General features: G+C 40.0%; 1 protein-coding gene across 6 annotated transcripts in view; it reads left to right on the forward strand.

Moving 5' to 3' along the window:
* Positions 1 to 26,842, forward strand: part of PDE4D (phosphodiesterase 4D) — a 1,268,462-nt gene that overhangs the window by 1,205,628 nt on the left and 35,992 nt on the right. For 5 of the 6 annotated variants that reach the window (XM_027101064.1, XM_027101065.1, XM_027101068.1 and 2 more), the window contains one exon: positions 10,707 to 10,819. In XM_027101064.1, coding sequence (XP_026956865.1) covers positions 10,707 to 10,819 — 113 coding nt within the window. Of the gene's footprint in view, positions 1 to 10,270; positions 10,621 to 10,706; positions 10,820 to 26,842 lie in introns of those variants that run through there. The other variant, XM_027101070.1, reaches the window with a different exon arrangement.

Below are 26,842 nucleotides of genomic sequence, written 5' to 3' on the forward strand. Positions count from 1 at the left end.
GGCCATGGCTCACGGGCCCAGCCGCTCCACGGCAAGTGGGATCTTTCCGGACCGGGGCACAAACCCGTGTCACCTGCATCGGCAGGCGGACTCTCAACCACTGCGTCACCAGGGAAGCCCGAAACTAATTTCTTTTACTTAAGCTTGTGTGTGGTGCCAGTTCAGGCACAAGTAGACCATCCATGTATATATGATATAATCTTGAGTGCTAAAGCTTGCTCTATAATGTATACACATTTAACCAATGCAGGTTTACCAGTAGGCTGACGTGGCTTCTCACTCATATGTTCTACTTATAGCACAAGTAGTGAGTATAAACATGGGACATAAGAAGTTACCCTTCTCAAACCTATTCATAGCCTATTTGAAAGAGCCTAGTCTTTCTCTGGACACCTTTTGTATAGATATATTTTTCTTAGCTCAGACTTCAATTCCCTTAAATGGAATGAATGTCTCTTTGGCATTACTTCTCTTTAGGTATCCCTAGTGAAGGGTAGTAAGGAAACAAAGGAGGCAGCAGAGATACCAATTCAGAGTGAAAAATTCTGGAGCAGTTTTGATTAAAACAATTATTTTCTTTTCTCCATTCAGGAAGGAATTCTCCACCTGGAGTCCTTGGGGACTTCAGGGAAGCCAGTGAACACTTTTAAAATAAAAACTCTGATTATATGAACATATGTCCAGTTTTCTGGAGCGGTTTGCTTTAGATTCTCAAAAGGTTTGTTAGACTTCCAAAAAGGTTTACAAGCATTGTGCCTTTTGAAGTACAGGGAATCAAAATATACCTACCACCAATGTCTCCTTTATGGGCAATCACTTAAGGGAGTTTTCCTTCCATGAGAAAAGTCAGAACAAAGATTGGGAGATAAGGATGATGGAGTGTACAAGATAGAATAGTGAGCAATGAATCAAGTATAGGTAATGGTGAAAAGAAATACATGATATAATGTGACCGTGAATTATAAAGATTGAGAAAGGATTCTGAAGACAGAAAGGTCATATTCTAAGGAAAATCTAAACAAAAGCCTGGAATTAAAAAATCTAAATTATTTTTTAAAGCGTAAAACCAACAGAGTATGTATGTGTGGGGTGTAAGAATGGGGAAACAGATGGGATGGGGTGGATGGGGGAGATGAAGTAGTGAAAACACAGAATAATCTAATGGGGAGGCCATAGACAGTATTTAAGTTTATTACATTGAGAGAGAAATATAGATTTAAATATGGCTGTTAGAAAATAACACGAGCACGACAGATTGGCTAAACTCAGAGCGGCAAGAATAGGTAAGTAGGTAGGAGATCCAGCTATTCTCCCAATTTTGATTTGCATGGGGAACCCATTCTCTTGATCTTGGTAGGATGGATGGCACACAGCCTTTAGTTCATTCACTTGTTCCCCTCAAACTTCATACCTGCATATTGATGGAATCTTTCAAAATTTTGCCTGATTTTATAAAGTTCATTCTCTGTATTTGTCATAATACCTATCATTTCAGTATAATATTAATATATCTTCCAAAAGACACCATGATGCATTAACCATTCCAAAGTTCTGGCAATGTTAGCTTCTGATACTCTTTAGCAACAGACAACACAGTTTGAAAGCAAGAGATGTAGCATAAGAGATACACGAAGATGGATACATCTAGAGAGGCATACCCAGGACATGATGACTACTTAAATCTTACTTGGAAAGAAATATTCTTATTTGTTATAAAGCATACCTACTTATTGGTTATTTGCTCACAAATACTTGTTGAGTGCCTGTAAATGTCAGCAACTGTCCTACGCACTTGTAGAAAAGCCTAGAAACATATATAAAAGTGACATAAACACAGTCATAGAGACAGAAGCCAGCAAATTGTATCTAGGTGGAAGGATTGGCTAAGAATGGCAGCCTTAGATGGGATGGTGAATAAGAGGATCTGGAATGGTGTGGAAAAGCCCACTGGGGAAAAAAAAAAGGCCTTCTGTGAACTCAAGAAGTATGGCATTCATAGAATGAGAAGGAGGGAGTTTGTGCAGCTGAATTTTGAGTGAGGAACTTACACATTAAACACAGAGCTTAAGTAAGATTATTCTGACTTTATAAACAGGACTGTGGTGAGAAAAACTGCACCCAGGGAGATCCAGTAGTCCGCTGTTACACGAATCTAGAAATATATAGATGAGGATTTGACTGAAGGAGGCAGTTGTATAAATTAAGAAGAAATTGGTAAATCAATTGGCAAAGTATTAGATGGGAATATGGTTGGGGGCAGGGGTAGAGGGTATAAATATACAGCAGAGAAAGCAAGACTTTCTATTTATCAATAACTTTCTTTCTCAAAATATCTCAATTTCAAACGTAAAACATCCATACCTGGTATACAGTTGAACTGAACTCACAGAGTTCCAGAACCATGGTATTGGATGGGACCTTTGAAGACATCTGGTCAATTCTGGAATGCCCTCTATAGTAATACCTGACCCCACCCAGGTTAATCAGTCATGAACAACTTCAAAACCAACACCTCACCCAGATTAACATAGTGTCAGAAGTTATAAAATAAGCAAGTATCAGAGCTGTGTAGGAAGTAGAGATCACCTAAGCAAACTCCTTACTTGCTATAAGGAATGCTTTGTGCAAGAACTGACAGAGAGAAAGATGACTGTGTCATCCCTGAAGGTTGATGGAAACACGGATACCCTCCTACAAGCCCCCTCCCCACGGGAATCAAAATGACTCCTAAGGTTGTAACAGGAGTATGAAAATAACATACATAGTTCTAATAGTTTTTTTTTTTCAGCCTTTTTGCAAAATGTTTGTTGTTCTTTTATTGAAACAAATTCCCAGAGAGAAGCTTCCTCACTAGCATTTCTAATCTTTGTTGGTGAAATATAAATTGGGAATGAAAACCATCTTACCTCAAACTGGTGGGTGTCTATGGTCTGTTTTGGATATCAGTGGCTATGCCTTGATACTCTCCTTTGAAATTCTTTTTCTTTGCTCCTGAGAGGTTCTCTCCCTACCTTTCTGGCAGCTTCTCCTCTCACACTAGGCCTCCTAACTGGTCTTGTCTTTCTCCAACCCTCTTTTCACACTTCCCAGAGTAATCTTTCTGAAAAGCAAATCTGACCATGTGACATTCTTGCTTAGATTTTTAGTGGCTCCTTGGGGAAAAAACCATAAACCCTCGGAATAGTATACTAAATCCCCCATTACTGCCTCTCCACCTTTATCTTTGTCCATTGCTGGATCCCAAACTTAGCATTCTTCTCTGCTTGTAGCTACCTGAATGGCCTATGTTCTCTAACTGGCAGTGACACGTTACTCTCTATCTTAGATGTCACCTCCCATTTCTCAGCTGGTTGACTCTTCAGTTCATCCTTGGAGACTCCAGGCTGGCATTCCCTCTTTCAGAAAGTTTTCCCAGATCTCTCCTGAGATGTGGTAGTTTGCACCTTCCCTGTCCCCCATCTCTGCCTTATGCCGACTTTGCTGTACCTACTGCCTGGTTTTGGTGGAAACTTACATACATATCTCCAATAATTGCCTTCCTCACTGGACTATGAGCTTCTTTAAACCCAAAGTTATTTCCTTCCATTTGGTGTACCCAGCGCCTGGGACCTAGCAGGTGTTCAGTATATGTTTATTCAAATGAAAAGAAAATTATTATAACCAGTAGAATGTAAACTCCTTGAGAGTAGGCAGGAACTTTTAACTACCTTGTTCATTGCTAAATCTCCATCATTTAGTGCAGTGCCTGGAAAAGAATCTAGTAGGTAAGCAACACAAGGTTATTTAACTCATGGTCTCTCACTTAAAATAATCTACAAGGTTCTTGTTATTATCCCCAATCTACAGGTGAGGAAATTAAGGTCCAAGAAAGATTAGGTGATGTGCCAGGGATTATGGCTTGTATGTAGTGGAATGGAGATGGGAACCACCTCCTACTCTTCTAGTTTCCATCAAGGAGTAATACTACTTATAGTCGTTCACATGTCACATAAAGTCCGCAATCCAGATGTCTGATTAAGCTTGGCTCAAACTCCAATTCCTTGGACAAAATTCCTTCCTGCTCTTACACTGAGTTCCAAAAGCTTCCTCCTCTTTCTCTGTCTCTTCTCAGTGTCAGCTCAGGCTGACATTTCAGTTTGAGCCAATCTGGCCTCCAAGCTCAGATTAAACAAAACAAAATCTCTTTATCTCAGCATTTTGTACCTTCAGTAACTTTATTAAAGACTGGGGGGAGTGGGAGATTTATAGGGTGAAATTATCCTGTAAACAAAACTGACTCCTTTCTGTTATACACGCGCACACACACACACACACACCCCCCCCACATATATTCCCACTGGAGCAACAAGTATATTCTTCCCCTTTCCTATGTGGAAGAGACCACAGGTTAGTCCCGCCCAAACCAGTACTCCTGAAGTTCCATCTTCTGTAATAAGTAGCCTTGTCAAGCACTTTCTTGCACTCTCCCTGAAAGAAATTCTGGTGAACAGAGTTACGATGAATACAATATGATGACAATTTCAGAAGACTGTAGTTTTTAAGAGCAAGAAGTCTATTCCTTTGGAAGTCCCACTGAGCAGTCCTTCAGTTCATGCCTGACATGTCATGAGAGCATATGCTTATGTCAAATTTTAATACTGAGGGCTTCCCTGGTGGCGCAGTGGTTGAGAGTCCGCCTGCCGATGCAGGGGACACGGGTTCGTGCCCCGGTCCGGGAAGATCCCACATGCCGTGGAGCGGCTGGGCCCGTGAGCCATGGCTGCTGAGCCTGCGCGTCCGGAGCCTGTCCTCCGCCCCGCAACGGGAAAGACAAAAAAAAGGACAGCCCCGCTAACCGCAAAAAAAAAAAAAAAAAAAATTAATACTGAGATTGTTTTAGATAAGAATAATCATCAGAAAAGCAAATATTCTGTAAATTATTAATTTTATTCTACCAATAACATGGCTGAAGATAATGGTCTCACTGACTTCAGCCTTGCCTCCCTCAATCCCATTTACTGCAGAGTCCTAGAATTTTCCATGTTAATAAAACCAGATCCCCTATCGAGCAGTACTCCAAATCACTCAGTGGCTCCTCCTTTTGAAGATTCAGTCCAAAGCCCCTACACGTGCCTTACAAGGCTTCCATGACCAGTGTCTGTGGATTTCTCCAGCCTCTTTCCCCCTGAGCAAGGTCCTACTCATGGGAGTTCCTTTCCCTACATACACATATACATACATCTTTTGAACACAGGCCCATGTGCTTGTTCATATTATTTTCTCTTAAAAACTCTTCCCACCCCCTTCACTTACCTCCTGTTTCATTCTTTAAGCCTCAGCCTTCTCCCACTCCACCTCTGATTTAACTTGCCTTCTGGTATTCTCCCATAGCCTACATGCTTCCTTCCTTCAGAATGCTTTCTACAATATAGTATGCTGAAACTATCTCCACCCCTGGACTCTTAAGCTTTCCTTGGATAAGGGGCACATTCTTTCATTCATCTTGTTTTTGCAGACTCTAATAAAGTGTGTGACACACACTTGGTGCTAAATAAATGTTTGTTGAATTTCTCATGGTACTAGAAGTCAGTGAAATCCAGTCTTGTATTTATTTCTTTAAAAAATTCTACTAGAGCCTTAGGCAGACCCAGAAAAAAAATCATAGATAGTGGGAAGATAGAAAAAAACTCACAAAATTATGTACACCTGCTCCTTGGAGGTCTTTTGAAGTACTAAGCGAAATTTTATATTTTTCATAAGATTTTAAAACAAGAACTTGATGCCAGAAATACACTTGGAAATGAGGACAGCTTGCCACTGGCAAGCTCTGCTTAAACCTGTTACATGTACACATTGAAAGTGTATCCAACACCTTCATGTATTTCCCATCAGATAAAATGTAGAGACAAAAAAAGTCAGCAAAAGTTAGAGCTAAATTGCATCAATCTTTTACTGTAGCAAATTCAGGGAGTGACTAGCTTGAAGCAATACATGGTGAAGTGGAAATCATTTTTCTCCAGTTCTACCTACTTTAGACACTATCAATTCCATCCTTAGGAACAAAGAGGGAATTTGGGTGGGAGTTGGGAAAGGAGAAGCTGGAATTGCTTAGGAAGATATACATTTAATTACTCGCTCTTAGGAGATGTTTAGTGAAGGGCTTTTTTTTAAAGAACAATCTGAATCGGCCGTTACAGTTTGTATTTATTTTTTTTAATGAAGGGAAAGCAAATGGTGTCCAAGGTAAAGTGATTTTTTTGGACTTGTTCTCTTCATTTACACCAATAGGCCTGTCTAGGAATTATGACAAATTTATACAGACCTTTAATCAGTCAAGAGTTGGCAAAGAAACTGACATCCATAGAGTCACACATTATGTAGAACGGATCCTTTTACCTCAATGGTCAACATTGCTGTAAGTTGTGGGTAAGAGTAAGCGGCTGAACATTTCACAAGAAAATGACCTCAACCTCTAGCTCACTGCTGTGGCTCTGAGGCAATTAGTTTTTTCCTTTTCAAAAGGAAGCTGCTGCTTCAGCATCTTCTCCTGGAGCTCCTGGCACCATTTCAGGCCATGTGTCAGGGGAACCCTTGATCACATCACAATGACGGAAGCCAAGTGCTGGCCTGCAAGAATTGAGGACTGTTTGTTCACAGAAGATCCTGAGCAGAAACACGGGTGTCACATAGTTCAAGGGGGCCTTGAAGGAAACTGATGCTGCTGTAGGAGGGGACTTCCAAAGGCTCAAGTTATTTCTCAGTTGCTGTTCCAGAGCCCTCTCCTGGCTTTTATGGAATTTGGCCAAGAGTTGTTGCTTAGACAGTTTCTCCCTGTAGTCCCTTGACTTAGCAAGATTTTGGACGGGAAAATAGAAGAGTTTTCTTATATTTTCAAGTAGTGCCACAGTGACTGCTACTCTCTGGGGAGAAAAGTATTTTATTCATGAATGCAGTATGTGTTCTTGGTAAAACCCCAAATTAAACTAGCTCACTGTTTTTGCCCTGTGAAATGTTGGTGACATTTAGGTGTGTTGTTTGGTGTGCTGACTCAGTTTCCTGGAGGATAGCTGGCAACTCCACATTGAGGCTTTTTTAGTGGGGATGAAAAAGTCAGTTACTTCATATTTTAGAACATTTGGGGTTAAAATTCCTAAAAGTTAAGCTTTAACACTGATCCTGAAAAACTGTGGCTAACCGTATTGCCTATAAACCTAGGAATTTGGAAAAAGTAGTATTCTCAGCTCTATGCTAATATCAACAGTAATTCTTTATTTGAGCAACAGTTTTATAGAACAAACTGTTCTTTGCTCTGTTGTTAGTAATTATTTTCTTACTTATTGGTATGTAGGTGTGCTCTGGTCTTTTTTTTTTTTTCTTTTTTCATTCCCCAGATTTATACAGTGCATGCAGAAGTAGTTAGAAGTTAAAATACATACACAATAAAGGTGTTTAAAAAAATAAAAATAATAAAATAAAATACATACACAGGCCACATTCTTATTGTACTCAAATGCTGATTTTGTCAAAATGACTAATCTATGATTGGGACGTAAAGTAGACCTTCTGAAACAAGCTGTCCCTCTTGTCGCTGTACAGCCTTCTTAAGAGCAAGTCCTGTATTTAAGTACCTAATGTCTTGAGGCATTGAAACTTGACTGAATTACTTCTTCACTATTACAATTAAAAATTAAACACTGGGCTTCCCTGGTGGCGCAGTGGTTGAGAGTCCGCCTGCCGATGCAGGGCACACGAGTTCGTGCCCCGGTCCGGGAAGATCCCACATGCCGCGGAGCGGCTGGGCCCGTGAGCCATGGCCGCTGAGCCTGTGCGTCCGGAGCCTGCGCAACGGGAGAGGCCCCAGCAGTGAGAGGCCCGCGTACGGCAAAAAAAAAAAAAAAAAAAAAATTAAACACTGAAGTGTAATACGTGGTGCCACATCCTGCTAGGTCCAAGGCCTATATTTCTGAAAAGCTTTGGGGAGTTGGTGAAGATGGGAGGGGGACTGGGAAGTCCCCCTGGGGCTCAGACTTTGGAAAAGTTGGAGAGCAGGGGAGAGGAACACGGAACACCAAGCCTTTGAGGTGTGGAGAGGGGATTCCTGGCTTCTAGATATAACCAGTGACTGGAAAGATGGCAGTGAACAAATCCTAGATACAATGGTCATGCATCTTTAATCCATTGGATGAGCTAACTATGGGTAGCCCAAATCAAATCACCTAAAATAAGTTAATTTCCTCTTAAAATTCCTACATCCTTATTTTATACCTTGGAAGAAAAAAATGCCAAAATAAAACCGTATAGTACATGTACTTCCATAACAGCTAGGTAATGCTATAGTTGCATATGGAAGATATTAAGTAAAATGAAAATGTGTTATGGTCATAGGCTTAATTATTATTTGTGATCTTCAGGGTATGGGATTACAAGGAACTTTCTGCATTACATCTTTGTGTAATGTTTCAAATTTTATAACAAGCATGTTCTAGTTTTATATACTTAATCAGGGAAAGGCTATACAGATAAAATACTTTATACTTACGATTTAAGATTATCTTTAAGGCTTTTCCTTTTGTTGGGGGAAAAGCTCCAATCACACTTTAATTCACCTGGCAAGGTTAGGTAGTTGTTGTTCCCCAAAAGTATATATTTACAGAGATTGGTGCAGGAAAAAAAAAAGTGGAATAAAAGAGGCAATTTTTAACCTAGAGTTCCCAAAGTGAATAGAAAACAGTTCAAGAATCTCTGATAATAATAAGCCACATGGCCCATGTAACAAATACTTTGAAAGTTATTCTAACTTTTACAAATGTTATATAAAAACCTATCTGGAAAATCCCAGGAGCCCGAGATTCAGTCCATGAAATTTTTTGTTGTGCCACTCATCATTTATGGAGTCTAAATTTCAAGGGCAGAATTTCTTCTTCAATACCTGTATATTCGAAGACCAAGGAAAAGGATCTCACCAACTTCATGTAAGCTTTTCAGTGTATTCTTTCTAATTGACAGTAACAAAGTTTCATAAGATGGGCTCTTGGGAGTTTGGATGTTTTCCCTCCTCTAACAGGTTCACTTACCTGCACACTAATATAGTGAAGTTCTCTGCAATTGATCCCTTACTGTAGACCTCCCCCAGGGTCAAATTTTGTAAATAGAACCTGCTTCCATACGCTGTCTTTGGATGTGGTCTTTCCATTTTCTCACGTTTGTAGTTTTTCCTGTGCACGGTGGGTAGAAACACTCTTCCAGACTCTTCCCATTGGCATCGAAATACCATCCCGGTCCCTGATTTGCAATTCCACTGACGAAGGAAGCATGTATGCAGGACGGGCGTAAATTGCCCATACGGCGTGCTGCATTCACATTGCTCTTCCTTTACTGTAACTCTTAGACAATTCTGAATGTGAAAACACAACATATTGCCAAATCTGTGAATTCTAAGGCGTTCATATCCACAACATTGTATGTTTTTGTTTGCTTGCTTATGTCCATCCCGAAATTTAGACGTATGGTTCTTAGCAGAGGCTGGGCTGGGAACTGAGGGTCTGGTCTTAATAGAAATACTTTTGATTGCACAACCACCCTGTCCTCTTGAAGTAGGTAAATCCTAAACCCTCAGAAACGAAGCCTCAGAAACACTAAAACCCAAACCCACACAAACGGTTGCGCGGGTCCTAAATAACCATCTTTTGCCGCCCGTCGGGCTCTCCGGCGAAAGCTCGCAGGAAGCACGGGACAGTGGAGACGCGGAGGCTCGGGCCGTCTGGGCAACCGGGAGGGCCTCGGCTCGGCTGGGCGCGCGGGGTCCCCGCGGGGCAGGTGCGCCGTCGCGCGCGCGTGCGCCCCAGGGCCCGCCTGAGCCCCGCGGCGGGCGCGACCCCGGGCGGCGGGCGAGCCGGCGGCGGGTGCTCCACGCCGGGTTTTCCGCCGCTCCCCTCGCCCCGGCCCCCGGCAGCAGCACCAACACACACTCTAGCGCCCGCGCCTCCCCAGCCGGGCTTCGGAGCGAGCGGCGCGGGGCCGCGCGGGGTGATGCTTAGGCGAGGCGGTGGGGCGGCGGGGGCCCCTGGCGGGCCGTGGCTCCGGGCGATCTCGGCGTGAGAGAGCCGAGGAGGAGCCGGGCGGCGCCAAGGGCCGTGCGGGGCGCTAGGGGTAGTGTTCCCGGAAAGCCGCGGCGATGGAGCCGCGCTGCGCCCGCCGCCGGAGGAGTTGAAAAAGAAAACAGGAAACGTGGTGGCTGCGCACCCGGCCGCGGCTGATTCATTCGCTTTGAGTGAAGGCTCGGCAGGAGGGGCGGGCGCGGGGCCGCGGCTCGGGGCCGGGCGCCGCGCAGATCGCGCCGTGGACCAGACGCTCCCTCCGCGGGGCGGGCTCCCGGGCGCGTGCGCCATCCCCTTCGCCGTCCTCCGGCACCAGGACTTCTTCAAAGTCGCATCTTGAGGGTTTTGGTCCGTGTAGAAGTTGGCTTGCCGCACTTGGCGCGCCCTTCCTGGACGCCGAACAGAGACGCCAAGCTGGAGAGGGCGTGCGTTCCCGAGACCGGCCGCACCGTTAGCAGAGCCCCGGCCCCCGTCGCGGTGCCCGGCTCGTCAATATGAAGGAGCAGCCCTCATGTGCGGGCACCGGGCATCCGAGCATGACGGGGTACGGCAGGATGGCCCCCTTTGAACTCGCCGGCGGCCCTGTGAAGCGCTTGAGAACTGAGTGCCCCTTTCCCTATCTCTTCGCAGAGGAGGCCTACCAGAAACTGGCCAGCGAGACCCTGGAGGAGCTGGACTGGTGTCTGGACCAGCTAGAGACCCTGCAGACCAGGCACTCCGTCAGTGAGATGGCCTCCAACAAGGTAAGCCCCGGCTCGGCTCTCACCGAGGCTCCTAGGCTGCTGATTCCCACGCTGGTGAAGCCACCAGTCCCCGTGGCCCGGGGAAATACATACAGGGGTTTGTCACACTCACTGCATTTTGGCTCCCTTAGAAGGAGGTTCCTGATGCCATGCCTTCCCTCTCTCTTCTATTCACTCCAGAGAAATTAAACATATTGCAAAAGCAACTTTGACATAGTTTGACTGCAGTACCCCCAAGGCACTGTTTGTGTGTGTGTGTGTGTGTGTGTGTGTTTGCAGGGGGTACTTCTAAGTGACACTTTGCCCTTGCAACAGAAACCGAGTCTGGTCTACAGGCAACCCATGTTGTAGGGTATTCTTGGGATTCCCAGTGGAAAATAAGAGTTACTAGAGGTCAGTGCAATCCCTTGGATGTCACCACCTACTGAACTCAAACGCAGAAGAGTTCACTGAACTTGCAACCTTAACCCCCATTTATCTAAGTGTCAGGGTACCCTGTAAGAACTGAGCCTTTATCTTTTTGCTTGGCCATATGTGTCCACAGGGGACGTCAAAGTTAAGGTTCATTGTGATCACTGCCTTTGTTTCCGTGAATCTTGGAGAGAGAGTCCAGTTTTCTGAGGTTATTTAGTTACAGTGATGCTTCAATGGGGCATTTGTGCCGTATGCCAAGGTGCTGGTCTTGGTGGATAGTGGAGGTTTGAGGGCTGAGAATCAACCCTTAGCCTGGCACAGCCTTACAGCAAGGTAGAGTGTTGTCAGTTTTGGTGTATTTTTTGGAATTCCTTGTTTGTTTTTTTTAAAACAATCTTCAGTTATGTAAGGAAATAATTGGGATTATGTATGTTTTTAATGATTGTTTGGCTCAGGGGATAGGAAAGGAGGCATGGGCATGTTGGATGCAGGTGGCTGAGGGATTTAGCCAGTAAGGACTGGTAACTTTGTGTGGTGATTAATAACACTTGCCCCTAAAGATATTTAAAGATCTTTGGCCACCTATTTACACGGTCAGGAAGGTATACCATTTTACTGTTTATCTACATGCACATATTTTTCAGAGAGCTATGCTTTTTTTTTTTAGTTTACTATAGTTTTTATCCCACCTTTTTTTTTCTCATGCAGTTTTAAAAAATATCATCGCATATCACCCACTTGATTGTCTTATCTGTTGACAATGCTTATACAGACAGCATGGTTTTTAAGTAAAAAGTTAGCTTCCAATAAGATAAAAAGGACGCCCCAGTCACTATCTGAGGGCACTAATCTACCCGACAGCACACTGACCTACCCATATGCACACTGATGATCAAATCTGTATTTTTTGTTTCTGTCATTGAAGCCTCATTTCTAAATTTGGTGTGGCTCCGCGTCAAAATGATGGGTTATTACTCTCTCCCTGCCGTGGCATCAGGTGCCATTGTTCTCATCTGGCTAACAAATTCTTAGTTCGTTGATTCATTTTATAACATATAGATTGTTCTTTCATAATTTGGTTCCTAATAGCAGTAGACATATGCTGAGTATCTCCAGTGTCCTAAACGCCGAATGGGACCATTCTGCAGTGGGCCTGAGTTCTTATTCTCTTGTCTGGTTAATTCTGTGTCGTAAAAGGAAAAACCAGAAGGCACCAAAAGATGTGCAAGCCTTTGCTTATATTTTCGAGATGATTTGACAGTACTTTTGCAGCACAATGAACCTCAGCAGCTACAATTACTTTCCCGCTAATCCATACTCTTAATGATGAGACCTCTATTTGAATTTAAAAATTAACATGAAATCTAATCATGTATTGTAAATGACTTCAACTGTCAAGTATTAATTTATCTATACTTTAAGATGAAAAAATAAAACTTGAGGTCACAGTGATTGGTCAAAATGATTTCTTTCTTTTAAGGGCATTTCTTTCTTTTAAAATTCCTGTCTTTTAAAGACAGGGATTTTTTTTTTTTAATCTTTATTGTGAAGGCCCCTCAGACTTTAGGTTAATTTACAGGTTTAGTGTAGGAGGTGAATTTATTTGGTTGAAGTGCAATCTAGGTTAAGTAAGAAAAGCCTTTTTCAAAATATAGTCATTCTAGCTGTGTTTATGTCTTGTAAGATTATTGACATGACACTTTTTTTTTTTTTTTTGCATCTTTATTGGAGTATAATTGCTTTACAATGGTGTGTTAGTTTCTGCTTTATAACAAAGTGAATCAGTTATACATATACATATGTTCCCATATCTCTTCCCTCTTGCATCTCCCTCCCTCCCACCCTCCCTATCCCACCCCTCTAGGTGGTCACAAAGCACCGAGCTGATCTCCCTGTGCTATGTGGCTGCTTCCCACTAGCTATCTATTTTACATTTGGTAGTGTATATATATATGTCCATGACACTCTCTCACTTGACACTTATTTTTAACATTAAAAAATTCAACTCAGCTGAAGCTGTTGATTAAACTTTTCATGTCTAATTCATTCATTTCTTTTTTTTAAAAAACCCATTCATTTCTAAATGAGTGCTAAGCTCCTGTGACTTTTTATAGATGAAAATGGATTAGCATAGAAGGAAAAAGAGCTCTTGGTAAAGGTTGTAAAGTTACCCTTCAGCCAGATAACAAGGGCACAAATAAGTCACATCCACATGAGCTGTAAACTGAGTTGGAGCAGCTGGTCTAAAGGTCCCCAGGAGTGATGCCGAACCTAAGTCTGAACTGGAAATGTGACAACTTGCGTCACATGTCCGCTAGGTTGTCGAGCATCTCTTAAGTGTGAATGAATAATCTGAAACATTGCTTTTGGTTATTAGTCTTATTGCCATCCATTCTTTTCACATGTACTTGTTCGAACCAAACCAGTGTTTCCCTTGAAAAGTCATGAAGTTTTTCTTTGTTTTCTTCTCTTTTTCAGGCTTAAAAAAAAGTACTCTAATAGATTAAAATGACACAATAAAATACTAGTAAGAAATCAGGATTTTTAAGTGATTATGTAGAGAAAATATTTATTATGGAGGTGGATTTGGGTGTTAGGAAGAAGGAAATTGATTCCTCAAACTCATTTAACAAATTGGGTTAATGAATTCTTCATATTTTAAAAAATCTTAATAGAAGGAATCTGAACTATTCGCAGTTTTTAAATGATGCTTTAGAAGCAACTAGATGTATTTCCTGATTGGGATTGTATTGTGCATAATGCTTATTGATGGTATTGAGACAGGAAAATTATTGAATTTTTGGCCACTGCCAACATTGGCTATAATACATGTAGGATGCTTGTACCAAGTAGGTTAAGAGACTCCAGATGGCATTGAGTTTGAGAGGTTAAACCTACAGCATTTAGCCTAATAAGCCCATTAATCTGCCCAAGATTTGTACAGATTTCCTTTGAAACCTCACTGCTAGAGTTAAGAGAGGTTTTGGTGAGGTCTCAAAGCTTTGGAGGCAGACAGACCTGGAAGTTGAATCATGGTTTTGTTCCTTACTAGCTGAGTTACATTAGAGAAACGACAAACTTTTTTTAGCTTCGGTTTCCTTAGCATAAGATGAGCATAATGATATCTATTTCGAAAGGTCAGTGTAAGAATTTGAAAGAATATGTGTAAAATAGTTAGCTAATAAATAGTGTCTGATAGGGACTATACCTGCCATTATTGGTATTATTATTGAAGGTTTAGGTTAAACTTGATTGGTTGCCTACTTGGCTAAAATATTTTTTTTACCATTCAGTTGTCATTTATACTTGATGTTTTAAGTTTCATGGATTTTTATAATACAGTTCTTAATAACTGTCTTTAGTGCACAGTTCTGTATTGTAAAAAATGCTTAAATTATATTTATACTTTTTTTAGTATAATATAGACACAAACATTTTGAAGTTCTAAATAGAAGCTTAATCTTTTCTTAAATTTCAGCTACAGAATTCCAGACAGCTAAATACGTTTTCTCTTTTATTCTAAAACTGAAAAAACAGCACTGATTAATTTTGAGAAAATATTAAATATAATGTGGGATTGGTAGGTACATTTCCATCCTTTTGTACAGGTTTTGCAAAGCTAAAGTAACTTTTTAGACTGTCTTTAAGGCAGAATAGCTTCACAGTGTTTTGGGTTACCTTTCTCTCATAGAAAGTAAACTTGAGGATGTGAGGAGTGCAGGCTAGGATCTAAGCCTCAAGGTTATGCTGTGGAACCCTGTAACTTTATTCTCTTGTGACCTAATAATGCACATTTCACCACATCTTCAATGTAGGTGTGGCGATGTTTGAAGGAGAAAAAATCATCTTGATTTTCCCCCAAAATATACTACTATAAAAATGTATTGTTTCTCCTCTCTAAATTTGGGGCAGTTCCGAGGCTTGGCATTGCTGGAACCTACCATGCTTCAAGCTGAAAGTCTGCCTTGAAGTTAGGATTCAGGCATCCTTCTAAGAGACTTAAGGTTTTTCTTTAGTTCTTTCTAGACGTACGTAGGTAGGCCAGCTTTGCAAATGTGAACATGACTTTTATATGGAATTTAGTTTGTCTGTTTGGTTTTTAACAAAGATCTCTATCATGTTTCTGTTGCCTATAAATTAAGTTGCTTTTCTGGGGTGCTTTTTCTTAGTGTTTTTGCGCTCTGCTCCCCCTGCTGCTTTTTAATAGTCAATGCATACGTAACATATACTACAGCTTTCTGTGACTGCTGATATATTTTCTTCCGGGCAAGAGTGGTCCTGGAATGAATATAGAATGTTCATAGAAGTGGCTAAATCTTAAGATTTTTCAGCATTACATGATTATAAGATAGCTCAGAACAGAAATAAATGTTTAATTTTGCTGAGAAGGAAGGTGAAACTAGTTGGAAAAGGCATTTTAATTTTATGAAGAGCAAATAGCAAATAACAGTCATTTACTTCAAAATATTAAAACTTATTGACATAGTCATACAGAGTTGTTGAGAGTTAATCAGCATACCTAAAGGAAAACTCTAAATTTTAAAAGAAAACATCTTTCGTAAATATAGAAATTCAGCTTACTGATGCTTTGAGTTTGCTATCTGCTTTTTCACCTACTTTATAAAAGTAGATTTACCAAAGATTTATGTTGTTTACATATAGAGCCTTAAAGTTAATATGACAGATTGTGCATGCTTATTTTTATGATCACTGTTTAAAAAAAATACTTTCTTTGCTTTTATTTTAAGTAACAATAGAAAGAGGGAAGCACTTTTAACAGATATTTTTATGTTTCATTGAATAGTGAAGCCCTTGACTTGAACTTAATAAAACAGTAAAGATTAAAGCAAATCTTTATTTATCTCTACTGTCATCAACTCAGTTTCTGTATCAGTATTTAGTGGCAGTAAGCTTAAATATCCTTAACATTTAATTATCAAAAACTTCTATTTTTGTGATTCAGTAAATTAGTCATTACTTGAGAAATTGCTTTCAGTTATTGCATTTTGATTTAATTATAGGAAAGCGGTAACTTCTTGTCTCAGAGTGTTATGAACTATGTCTTTCTCTTTTTTCCAAAAACAAAAGGCTTGGCCAAGATAAAATAGCACTTTTCCCAGTGTATGAATAGATTAAGCACATTTTTTCCCCAAATAGCAAGGATGATAGGTAATGATTTTGTTCAATTTAAGAAGTTTCCTATGATAGTCATAGATTGTAGCTATTCCATAAGATATGTATAATTATGGCAGATGTGAAATGCTGATATGATTTTCAGTTGATCCATAAAATACTATGTAGAATCTGATTTTCTCTTTTTCAGAAAGAAACCAATCCTTTTAAACTGCAAATAGCTGGAGTTTATTTTGTGACAGCATAGCTCTGCCAGGGTTAGCTCTGTACCTGGCTAGTTGCAATAGTTGAATTGGCACTTTTAGCCTGAGATCTTTCTAGGAAATAGAGCATGGGTAGCCCTTTAGTTTGCTGTTCACATTCGTTTTAAAAGACATTTTAAGAAGGGATTTTCTTTTATTTACTCTAACAGGGATTAGGATGGGGAGGGGTGAGCCTTCCAGTTTGCTTAAACAACAAAAAATTCTGCTTTGTTCATCGGGAAATTCATTAAATTGGATTACCAACTGCAGTGATCATAGCTTTATTATCCTTTACACTTAGAGAATATTTTATCTTTCATGAAGTATTTTTCTTTGTTATTATTGTTTACTATTCTGGGGTTTTTTTTGTGCCTGTTTTGCTGTGTTTTGTGTGTGATGGGGATGAATGGTATTTACTCTTTCCCCTGACATACACACCAATGCTTATGGCAGCTTTGTAGACTGGAAAGGACATAGATGTTTTTTGTCAGGTGGACTTGGTTTCAAATTCTAGCTCTGCTGCCTCCTACCTAATGTTTTGGGGAACATGCCTCACTTCTCTGAATCTTAATTTCTTCATTTCTAAATGGACATAATAAAAGGGGAAAATAAAATTGAAGGTTGTTAAGAGCATTAGATAGAATATATAGAAAGCTCACTTTGCTGAATAGCATATACTGGCTGCTTAATAAATTACGTGCAGTTTATTCTAACCCTAGACTATATTGGAAAGGAGAGACTAAGAAAAACCATGTGTCATATGCTCCTTGTAATATAAGAACATCATATTTTTCAGAAGAAAACTGTGACCTTTATTCTATAATAAATAACAAGTCAAAATTAGTGTTCTCAGACTTCCTGTGTACATTCATAACTACTATATGTTAAATGCTTTCATTTAAAGCATTTATTTTTTAAAGTTAAACGTCCACCTGAGTGCCTCATCTTAAGCAAGGAATTACGTGAAATCATGGATTTGATGTTCTAGTTATTTTTATTATAATATTATAATATTAAAATGTTATTCTTTAATATAATGTTCTAATTTTTTTAATATACATTGAAATTAATTTGTAACAAAATGAGAAAATACTCATCCACGCCACCTTAAAGCATGTTACTTACCACTCACAGGCAATGGGCATACTTTTCATTGTACTAGTCTAAATTGGCAGTAAGAACCATCTGGGGAGTCAGTTTTGGTTAGAAAGGTATGTCTGTTTTAAACAACCTATGGTTTTTCTTCTCTGCCATTAACGGGATTTCCCCACTAGAGGAGAAAATGCCAGCTATCATCAGCAGAAGTCTTCCCATTCATTAGGCTTTCATTCCGCAGGCAGAATGGTCTATGGATTTAGAGCACTCTCCTGCAGCCAGACTGCCTGCATTGGATTCACTCTCCGCCCTTTACTAAATCTAAATGGGACAGTTTACCTTCTGTGCTTCAGCTTCCTCTTCTGTTAAAGCGTTACTGTGATGATTTAATGAATTAAAAGATGGAAATTGTCTAGACAGAGTCAGGAACATAGTGGGTGCTCAATAATGTTAGGTCCTTTATATCCATCTATAAAGGAATATCATCTTTCTTTTCTTATTTTGTGGGGTGAGAGTTAGAGAAGGTGTTTGTTTGCCATCCTGAGCCTTATGCTTCCAGTGACCTTTTAAGAGAGAATGGTGGCCTCATGATGTTGATGTGAACCAAATAGGACTCTTGGAATGTTTCATTTGCTCTTCTCCCCATCAATGACTTTTCATGGAGTTTACCTTTTGTTTCTTTGTGTAATTTTATGGTAGACCCCATCAAACTGGCCTGAGGGTTTTCTCAGAGTATCTAAAACTCTCTAAGCTGTTTCTAGCAGAAATACCTAAATAGTGGATAATAGTCCAGTGACTTTTTTTTCATAAATGAATGCACCCTGTTATTCCTCTGAATGAGACTGAAAGTAACCCAGGCACAGAATCTCTTATTAACACTTAATGTTAAGAAAACTGTGTTCAGGACATAGCCTTCCATGGCACTTCTCAGCAACTTTACCATCAAGTATATGCAAACATTTCCTTGTTCAGTCAGCCGAGAGAACCTAAAGCAATGACACCCCAGTAGCATTGAATGCATCTAGCACCCTCATCTTGGTTTCTAATACCATTCTCCAATAAAAGGAACCAGGACTCCTTGAAGTAGCTGATTCTAGAACTGGGGCAGGAAATGAGGCTGGAGCCATGTTGCAGTTCCAGAAAGTAAGGAAGTGGCCAAACACATGTTGATGGGAACATATCAAAGGGATACAAGAACAAACTGAAAGAGCTCCCAGTTCCCAGCTCGAACTATTTGATCAAGAAAATAAACTAGTGTTGAAATACAACTCAAGGTATAAAACAAATAGCCATGAGTTCAACTGATATAATTTATTGCATAACTAATTAAATGGGGGGAAGAGACAAATCCCTTGTGCTGAAGAATTCCAAATAATTTATGTATATACTCTGCTCTCAAGGAAGGAAAGTATAACTCTCCACTCCTTAAGTGTGGGCTGTGCATATTGACTTCCTTCCAAAAAGCACAATGTGGAAAGAGGGAAAGAATACCTCTACTGTGGACAAACCTGATAAACACACACTACCTCAGCCAGTGATCAAAGTTGACATCAACGGTGGTAAGTCAGGTTGTAGTAGGTACCCTTGATATGATCTGATGAAAATGGTACTGACATCTGAGTTTTTTCTACCAAATAACCCCACTCTAATCATGAGAATAACATCAGATAGTTCCTAGTTGAGGGACATTCTACAAAATACCTGACCAGTACTCCTCAAGACTATGAAGGTCATCAAAAACAAGGAAAATTTGAGAAACTGTCACAGTCAAAAGGAGCCTAAGGAGACATGCTGACTAAATGTAATGTATCCTGGATGGAATCCTGGAACAGAAAAGAACATTCGGTAAAAACTAAGGAAATCTGAATAAAGTGTGGGCTTTAGTTAATAATAATGTATCAATATTGGTTCAATAATTGGGACAAATGTATCCTATACTAAAGTAAGATATTAATAATAGAGGAAACGGGGTGTGGGGCATATGGGAACTCTCTGTACTTACTTTCACAATTTTTCTGTAAAACTGAAGCTTTTCTAAAATAAAAGTTTTATCAGACAAATCTTAACCATCCTTTAGGGTCTACCTGCAATGCTACCTCTCCTGTGAAGCCTTTTCTGTCCTGTCTTCTCCCATATCTCCCATCCCAGCCTCCCCTAATTGGGTGTAATGTCTTCCTTCTTTGACCTTCTACAGGACTTTATTTGTAGTTCTTTTAACTCTCCGTACAATATTTGTTGCTTTGTTTTATTCCTGTCACATTTACACTAGGTCATTAGTCTTACTCGTTTGTCAGCCCCCATCACATGGGACACAAGGCCATATTGAATAGGTGCTCAATAAACATTGGGTGAATTGTATGAATGGTATTGTGGTGGTGATTCTGGAAAAGCACCATTCAGTGGTTCTGATCTCAGTGCGGTAGGAATCATCACTGATCAATCTCAGGGACTAAGTTTATTTTTACTCATCTAAGCCCTAAGGCTTAGAAGATAAAAATTCTTCTTCCTGTATGGGTAATAGCTTCAACTTTATTGTTTGTCAGACCCTTTGCAAGGGAGTTACTGAACATTAGGTCAAATAATTGAAGAAATTTATCCTAATTTTTCTGTCTAATTATCACTTGAGTGGAATTAATAGAAATTAGTAAAATGAAAATATACTCTGTTTCTGCCTACCACTTAGTTCTTTGGTAGTTTTGGTGGTATTTAACATGATCAGTATGTTAAAGCATCATTGTTACTGGTATCCATTATTCATCTCACACTCAAGCCTTATGTGTTAGAACTAAAGGAAGCAGAAGTGATCATTTGTCTGACTTATCTCAGTTAGAAAACGAGGCCCAAAACTTGTCCACGTCCACCTATAGTTAGAAATCTCCTGACTTCTTACGTAGCAGTTCATTTTCTAGAGGGTCTCTGCACCATTTGGAGTTTTGTATGCAACCTTTATCTCCACTCATATTCATAAATTGTGGGAGGGAGATACAACTTTTTATCTTTGAATGTGTTAACGGAATACAAGCCGTGTTTCTGATAAGTATATGGATTCAATAACTGTTCAAGTACATAACCAGTGAATTTTCTACCCAGCCACTAGGAATACTGAAGTGTCCTACATGGCTTCTAGCCCAAACCCAGTGAGTGTCAATATATCATTTTGTAGTTGGTCATATAAATTAGTACTGGATGCATGGTGTTGGTTAAAGTAAATGCCATTTTTCACCTTGGATTGGTAGACAGGGTCTGTACATGATAGTTGATATCTTGCAAGCAAGTGGCTTTTCTGTTATTGACAAGAGTCCTGATCATTTCACACTTAAAAATCTCTTTCCTGCTTATAGATGCTCATCAGAAATTTTAGCGTCGTTTATGCTGGGTTTAGTTTCATCTCATTTAAATTAAAAGTTTGTATTGTACAGACAAAAACCATACAAGTCATATTGATGGCCTTAAGCTGTTCTCTCTCCACTGTACCTGTTTTAGCAATAACACTCTTCTTATAGGTTTGTTCCCAGTAAAAATGACATATCTGAATACTTTCCCTGCTAGCCTGGGAAGAAAGGTTGTGTTTGTTGGTTTTTGCCTGTTACAGAGTATTCTGTGCAGTTTTACCCAGGTCGTGCTTGGGCTCCTGGCAGCATCTCTGGTCTGCTGCACTGTAATCCCTATTGTGGCAGCCTCTGACATTTATTGCTGGCAAGCAGTGTGCTTGCAGACATAGGCACCATAATAGGAAACACCTCGGCCTGTCATAAACAGGTCTGGAGAGTAGAAAGCAAGGCCTGACAGGGATGTGTCCATAGCAAACAGGCAAAGATGAGACTGACATTGTGCAGTAAGTCCAGGCTGATGTCTGTCTTCTTCATTTCAGAAAATAACCAGCTGATTTTTAAGGCTGCTTTTCCATTGTTGGCATAGCAGTGTTTTGGTTGCTTTGTTTTTTGTTTTAGACCGAAACATGAATAAAGACATCTTAAATAATACTCTCCAAAATATTTTGAGAGGATACATCAAAATGTTTTCCTATTGCTAGTCTCCTTCTACTTCTACCTGATCATTCCAATCCATACCCATTAGGGAGAAGGAACAGCTATTTCATTACAGTGGAAAATTACTTTTTAAAAAAGAATCATATAAAAATAAAATTGTCATGTGTATATTTAAAGAATTATAAATTATACTGAATTATAAAGAAAAGAGCATTTCTTAGGTGACTCTTTTATGCCTTTACATCAAGTTCAAAGTTTAGAAAAGGAGTACATTCTTTGACCAAGAACGGTTCTATTTTATATTCGCTAGGTTTTTTTTTTCCAGCCTCAGAAAAATAATGAGCTACAACTTTAACAATGATGAGCTTTGTCACAAGAATTTAGGAAGAAGATAAATTTCAAAATTGAAAGGACTTTAACAGTTTTTAATAAACGGATAGAAATGCTCTCATGGGTGCTTTAAATATATATGTGTCATTTCATTATTTGCTAGGAACCTTATTTCACAAAAGAGGTTCAAGACTGCAAAGGATGAAAAAGCTGTAATTTTGCTAAAAAGAGCATATTAAAATTTAGATAGACACAGGTGAAAGTCTTGAACTTTTTGTTTTTTTTAGATTAGGTGTTAGGTGGCTGTTTGCTGACCTGCCCCTTCCCTTTTTTTTTTTTTTAGTAAGCACCGATCTTCTTGTACTTTTTTATTTTGAAGATTTCAAGTCAGTTTCAACAATATGCTCTGATAAGAATGAAACTAATTAATATTATCTTTGATACACACATTGATTTTCTGCTCTTTGTTTTCTCAATCTTATATTCTCAGTGTGGTCTCTTAGATCTCCGTAAGGGTAAGTGATAGTGGGGTTTCAAGAAATCATAGGAATTTTTATGTACTAGAAATAGTCTTATTTCTTTAATATGCATCAGGAAAGATTAGTTTACTTTCTCCTGGAAGATACTGTTTGGGCCTACATCTTAATTTTTCTAGATAGTGTTAAAAAGCAGTAAAATAATAAAGGGTACATAGTCGAAGAGCCAGAAGAGGGCTTGCATCATTACAGGCTGAATATTCGGTCCCTGTATGAGAGGAATTTGTTCTCTCCAAAGTAGAATTCAGTGGAAAAATTACTTGTTGCCCTTTAGCCTTATTTTCAAACATTTTAGCATTATCCATTTGATAATGTAGTCTTTGTAGTGTTTGACTACACTGATCAGGAGATATCAGTATATGCCTTACTTTCTGATGTGAGATATGATCCTGATGGTTACTCATACCTCAAACCTTACATTTCTAACTTAGTTCCAGAAACAGTACACTACACACCAAAACAGTTTGTCCCATTTTTAAAGATGAAAAACTGAGGCTCAGTTAAACTTGTCCAAGATCCATATGCTTCTTAATAGATGTAAAGATAACTCTTCTTCTGAATGTAGCATCTGGGGGAAGGACTGGGAGATAGGGAAACAAGTGTTTGTTCTCAGGCTGCATTTTCAAAATATGTGTTAATTTATTTATTTAGTGTGTACTAGATTCCAAAATAGCAAGAGCCATTTTAGCAAAATATCAGCCCTAGAGGGAATCCTGTTGTGCAGCTGAGTCTGCCTTTCTTGTTCTCTGTATCATGTCAGGACGGGCACAGAGAGGACCTTCCTAGCTCCTAGCTCCTAGGAAGAGTATGATGGTGGGATGGATGGCTTGTTAGGCTGGGAGTCAGCCTAGCAGTCAGGTGGTAAACAGGGCACAGATGTAAAATGAAGGATAAAAGGGTCAGTGGATGAGAAGACCAAGTGACTAAAGCAGATCTGAAATTCTGAGCTGGCAGGAGGTTTGAGGTGGAGGCAGATAGAATTGGATGGGCTGAAGCTTAATAGTGAGGAGGGCGGCAGCAGATAGAGAAGGTATAGAATGAACTCGGGGAAGGTGTAAGCAGGTATTAGGATTTTTTAAATGACCTATTACTATGGAGTTGCCTTGGAGGCTTGTTTTCTTATTGGGGCAAAATGGGAAAGGAAGCTGGGCTCGTGGATAGAGTGAAGAGTGAAGATTGAAGGAAAGAAAAGTAGGAAGGCATATTAGACAGGAGCAGGGCTGCCCTTGGCTGGAGACAGGCTGACCGCTTCGTGTTCCTGCACCCCTCCCACCGCAGGAATGCTGAAATCTGGTTGGGATAAACCTTTGGGACAGTCTCAGAGGAAAAAAGAAATCCCAGAGGGGTCACGTGCGGGTGTGAATGTTTAAGAGAGGACAGTCGGCCTTGGGGGTGCGGGGGAGGGAGAGAACCAGCTGGAGAGGGGAGATTTATAGACATAGGGTATTTCACGTGGCGTGAGTCTTTTTTAGCACCAATAGCTGGCATCACCTTCTTCACCTGTTGGCTCCTTGAGTCAAGGCCCAGTAGCAGCATGGGTGGGTTGTCACATCCAAGTGCTGGGCCATCCTCTAAGGACCTGTTGCCTCGGAGTGAGGACGTGGGACAGCAAAGTACAAGCTGGAACAGGGTGAGGAGAGACTGAGGCTGATTCACTAATAGTGATTAATTATTAGATGCCAAGAGAAAAGTGGAACAGAATAGCCGATGACAAATGTGAACCTTTATCTTGATTCTGCTTCAAATCTCGTACATTCCAACGAGCTTAGCAATTCCCCTTCTGGATATGAACGCACCCCACTAGAGTTGTGGCCTTGGACACTTAAATTGCTTCAACTTCTCTGAGCCTCTGCTTTCTCGGTAAATCGGGATTAACAAAAATCTATCTCACAGGATGGTTATGGGACTTTAAATGAAAACTTACGTCAAGTGCAGAATATGGGGCACACCTCTAATAGGTACTGTGGTCTATCTTTAGTTGGGAAGGGAACTAATTTTAAACTTAAAAGGTGAACTTTATATACTGCCACATAGGTAACCCAGTGCAACTGGAGCTGGAATCAACAGGCCTGTGCAGATGAGCTCAGAGTATGCATTTGAGATCTTGATCGCCATCATAGTGATTTATGAGCCCTGGTCAGCTTGCATATGGGATGGCCCACTGAAGTTGTTTACTTTAGTTTTAGCTCGTTACCTAGCATTCGTGGATAGCATATTTTTATTTACGCTCTCACTGACCACTTAACCATGATTACTTTGAAATAATATGTACGAAGGCAGCCACGAAAGAAACATTAGAGTGGTGAGGGCCTCATGTGGACCTTCTGTCCACTTTGTCTAAAAATTGGCACATTACTCAGACTTTGCTTTTCCCTCACCCTGGATGACCTCAAAGCCCCCTCCAACTAATTTTTCTGATTCTGTGAAATATTGAGATTTTGATGATTAACAAAAGTGTCAAATATCAATCGATATCAGGTTACTAGATGTCTATTCTTGGGCAAAGAAGAAACACGAACCAAAAATAGAACTCTTTAATCATTGCACAGATTTAAAATGACAGTTAAGCTGAGAAACAGAGGAATGGATGAAATGACCTTGAACGTAGTTCCAGCCCAGATGGGCTAGTTCCAGTCTGAGTCATGGGTCTGACACTAGCCGTAGCCAGAGGGAGAAGAAATCCCCCAGCCGTGTAGTTGTTATGAGTTGAAAATGAATAAGTGATTGATCCCTTTCCATTTTCCACTTGCCATCAGCCATTTTGCAGAGAAATCAAACTTTGGTATGCTCAATAAAAAAAGTTCTTTTCTTTTTTAATTCCAAAAATCCTTAGAGGTGGAAGAGATTTATGAGATCAACCTGTTCACTTGCTTCATTACAGATGAGGTATAAAGGCATAGGAAAGTTAAAGTGACACACGACAAAACAGTCCTGTCTTACTTCTGTCAAGGCTTTTATCTTGTGGGAAATAAAAATTTTTCGTAGTTAGACAAAACCCTGATTTCAGTCTTTATTGATATTATCACCTTCTAATGACATTTTTAGTTCTGTTTTTAGCCAGATACGATTTTCATGTGGGACATAAAACAGGAGGGATTTTTTATTGTTGTTTTGCACCTTTTGACTTCAGATAACCTCAGTCCAGTAGTTAGGCTTTCACTAAGGAATTTTTGTTTTTGCCTGGTTAATGTAGGACATATATCTGCTCCAAAGGCTTTCATAGACGAGATGAGCCTTTTACATATGTGCGTTTGTATTCAAGTATATAGAAAGAGAGAGACACACACACACATACATACGTACATAAAAACCAAGACATATAGACATATACATTCAAAGTATAATATGGTAGCCATATTAGTAAGCCTGTTGCATGTTAGAGAGTAATTCATGGTGTTCTGGTCCTGTAGGGGAGCTCAGGGTGTGTTCAACACTAAGGACGAGAATGATTAGGAAGCATCCCAGAAAAAGTGCCACTTAGGCTAGATCTTGAACATAAAAGTTTCATATAGGTTGCCAACGAGGGAGGAGATGATACTCCAGGGGCTGGATGAGGCAGGGTAGGATGGGACACTCCTGTGCATTTACCTTATTGTTTGTGGGAGTGGGTAAGGAGTGGGTGTCCTGTGTGAGTGAGCCTTCCTGGAACAGAAAATCTGATTATCGGAACAGAGGCAGGTGTAAAAAATGCAGATTGGGGTCCTGCAATGTAGAGCACCTTAAGTGTTAGACTAAGCCGTTTGCACATTACCCTGTAAGCTCTGAAGAACCGTCGCATTTTATTATCAGGAAAATATTACAAGGAGAGTAACAAAATGATTTTAGAAAGATAAATCTGATGGTAGTACGCAGGATGGATCATACTGAGGAGAAATAGTGAAAGCAAAACAAATCCGTTAGGGAATTAAGCATATAAGTAAGGAGGGCCTGAAATACGATGGGAAGGAAAAGAAAGGAATGGTTAGGAGAAAGACTGCAGGAACGGTGGCAGGATATATCAGACTTTCGGGGGAAGGCACTGCAGCCAGAGGAAAGTATGAAATTCTCAACCCAAGTAATAACAGAACTATGGTTGGAAAATCAGGAAGAGAAGGTTATTTGAAGAGAGTGGGGTGGAAAATATGGCAGTTAAATTTTTAGACATGAAATTGGAGTGAAATTATATATCGAAGTAGAAATATCCTATAGGCCTTCAATTGTCGTGACTGGATTTCTGGTGAAAAGACAGGCGACCTGGGAGTTGCCTGTACAGAATTGATGGTTAAGACCTTCAGGCTCATCTGT

The sequence above is a fragment of the Aethalodelphis obliquidens genome, unplaced genomic scaffold (genome assembly GCF_003676395.1).
Source record: "Aethalodelphis obliquidens isolate GAN/ISIS:26980383/991018 unplaced genomic scaffold, ASM367639v1 scaffold4, whole genome shotgun sequence".
Classification (NCBI taxonomy): Eukaryota; Metazoa; Chordata; class Mammalia; order Artiodactyla; family Delphinidae; genus Aethalodelphis; species Aethalodelphis obliquidens.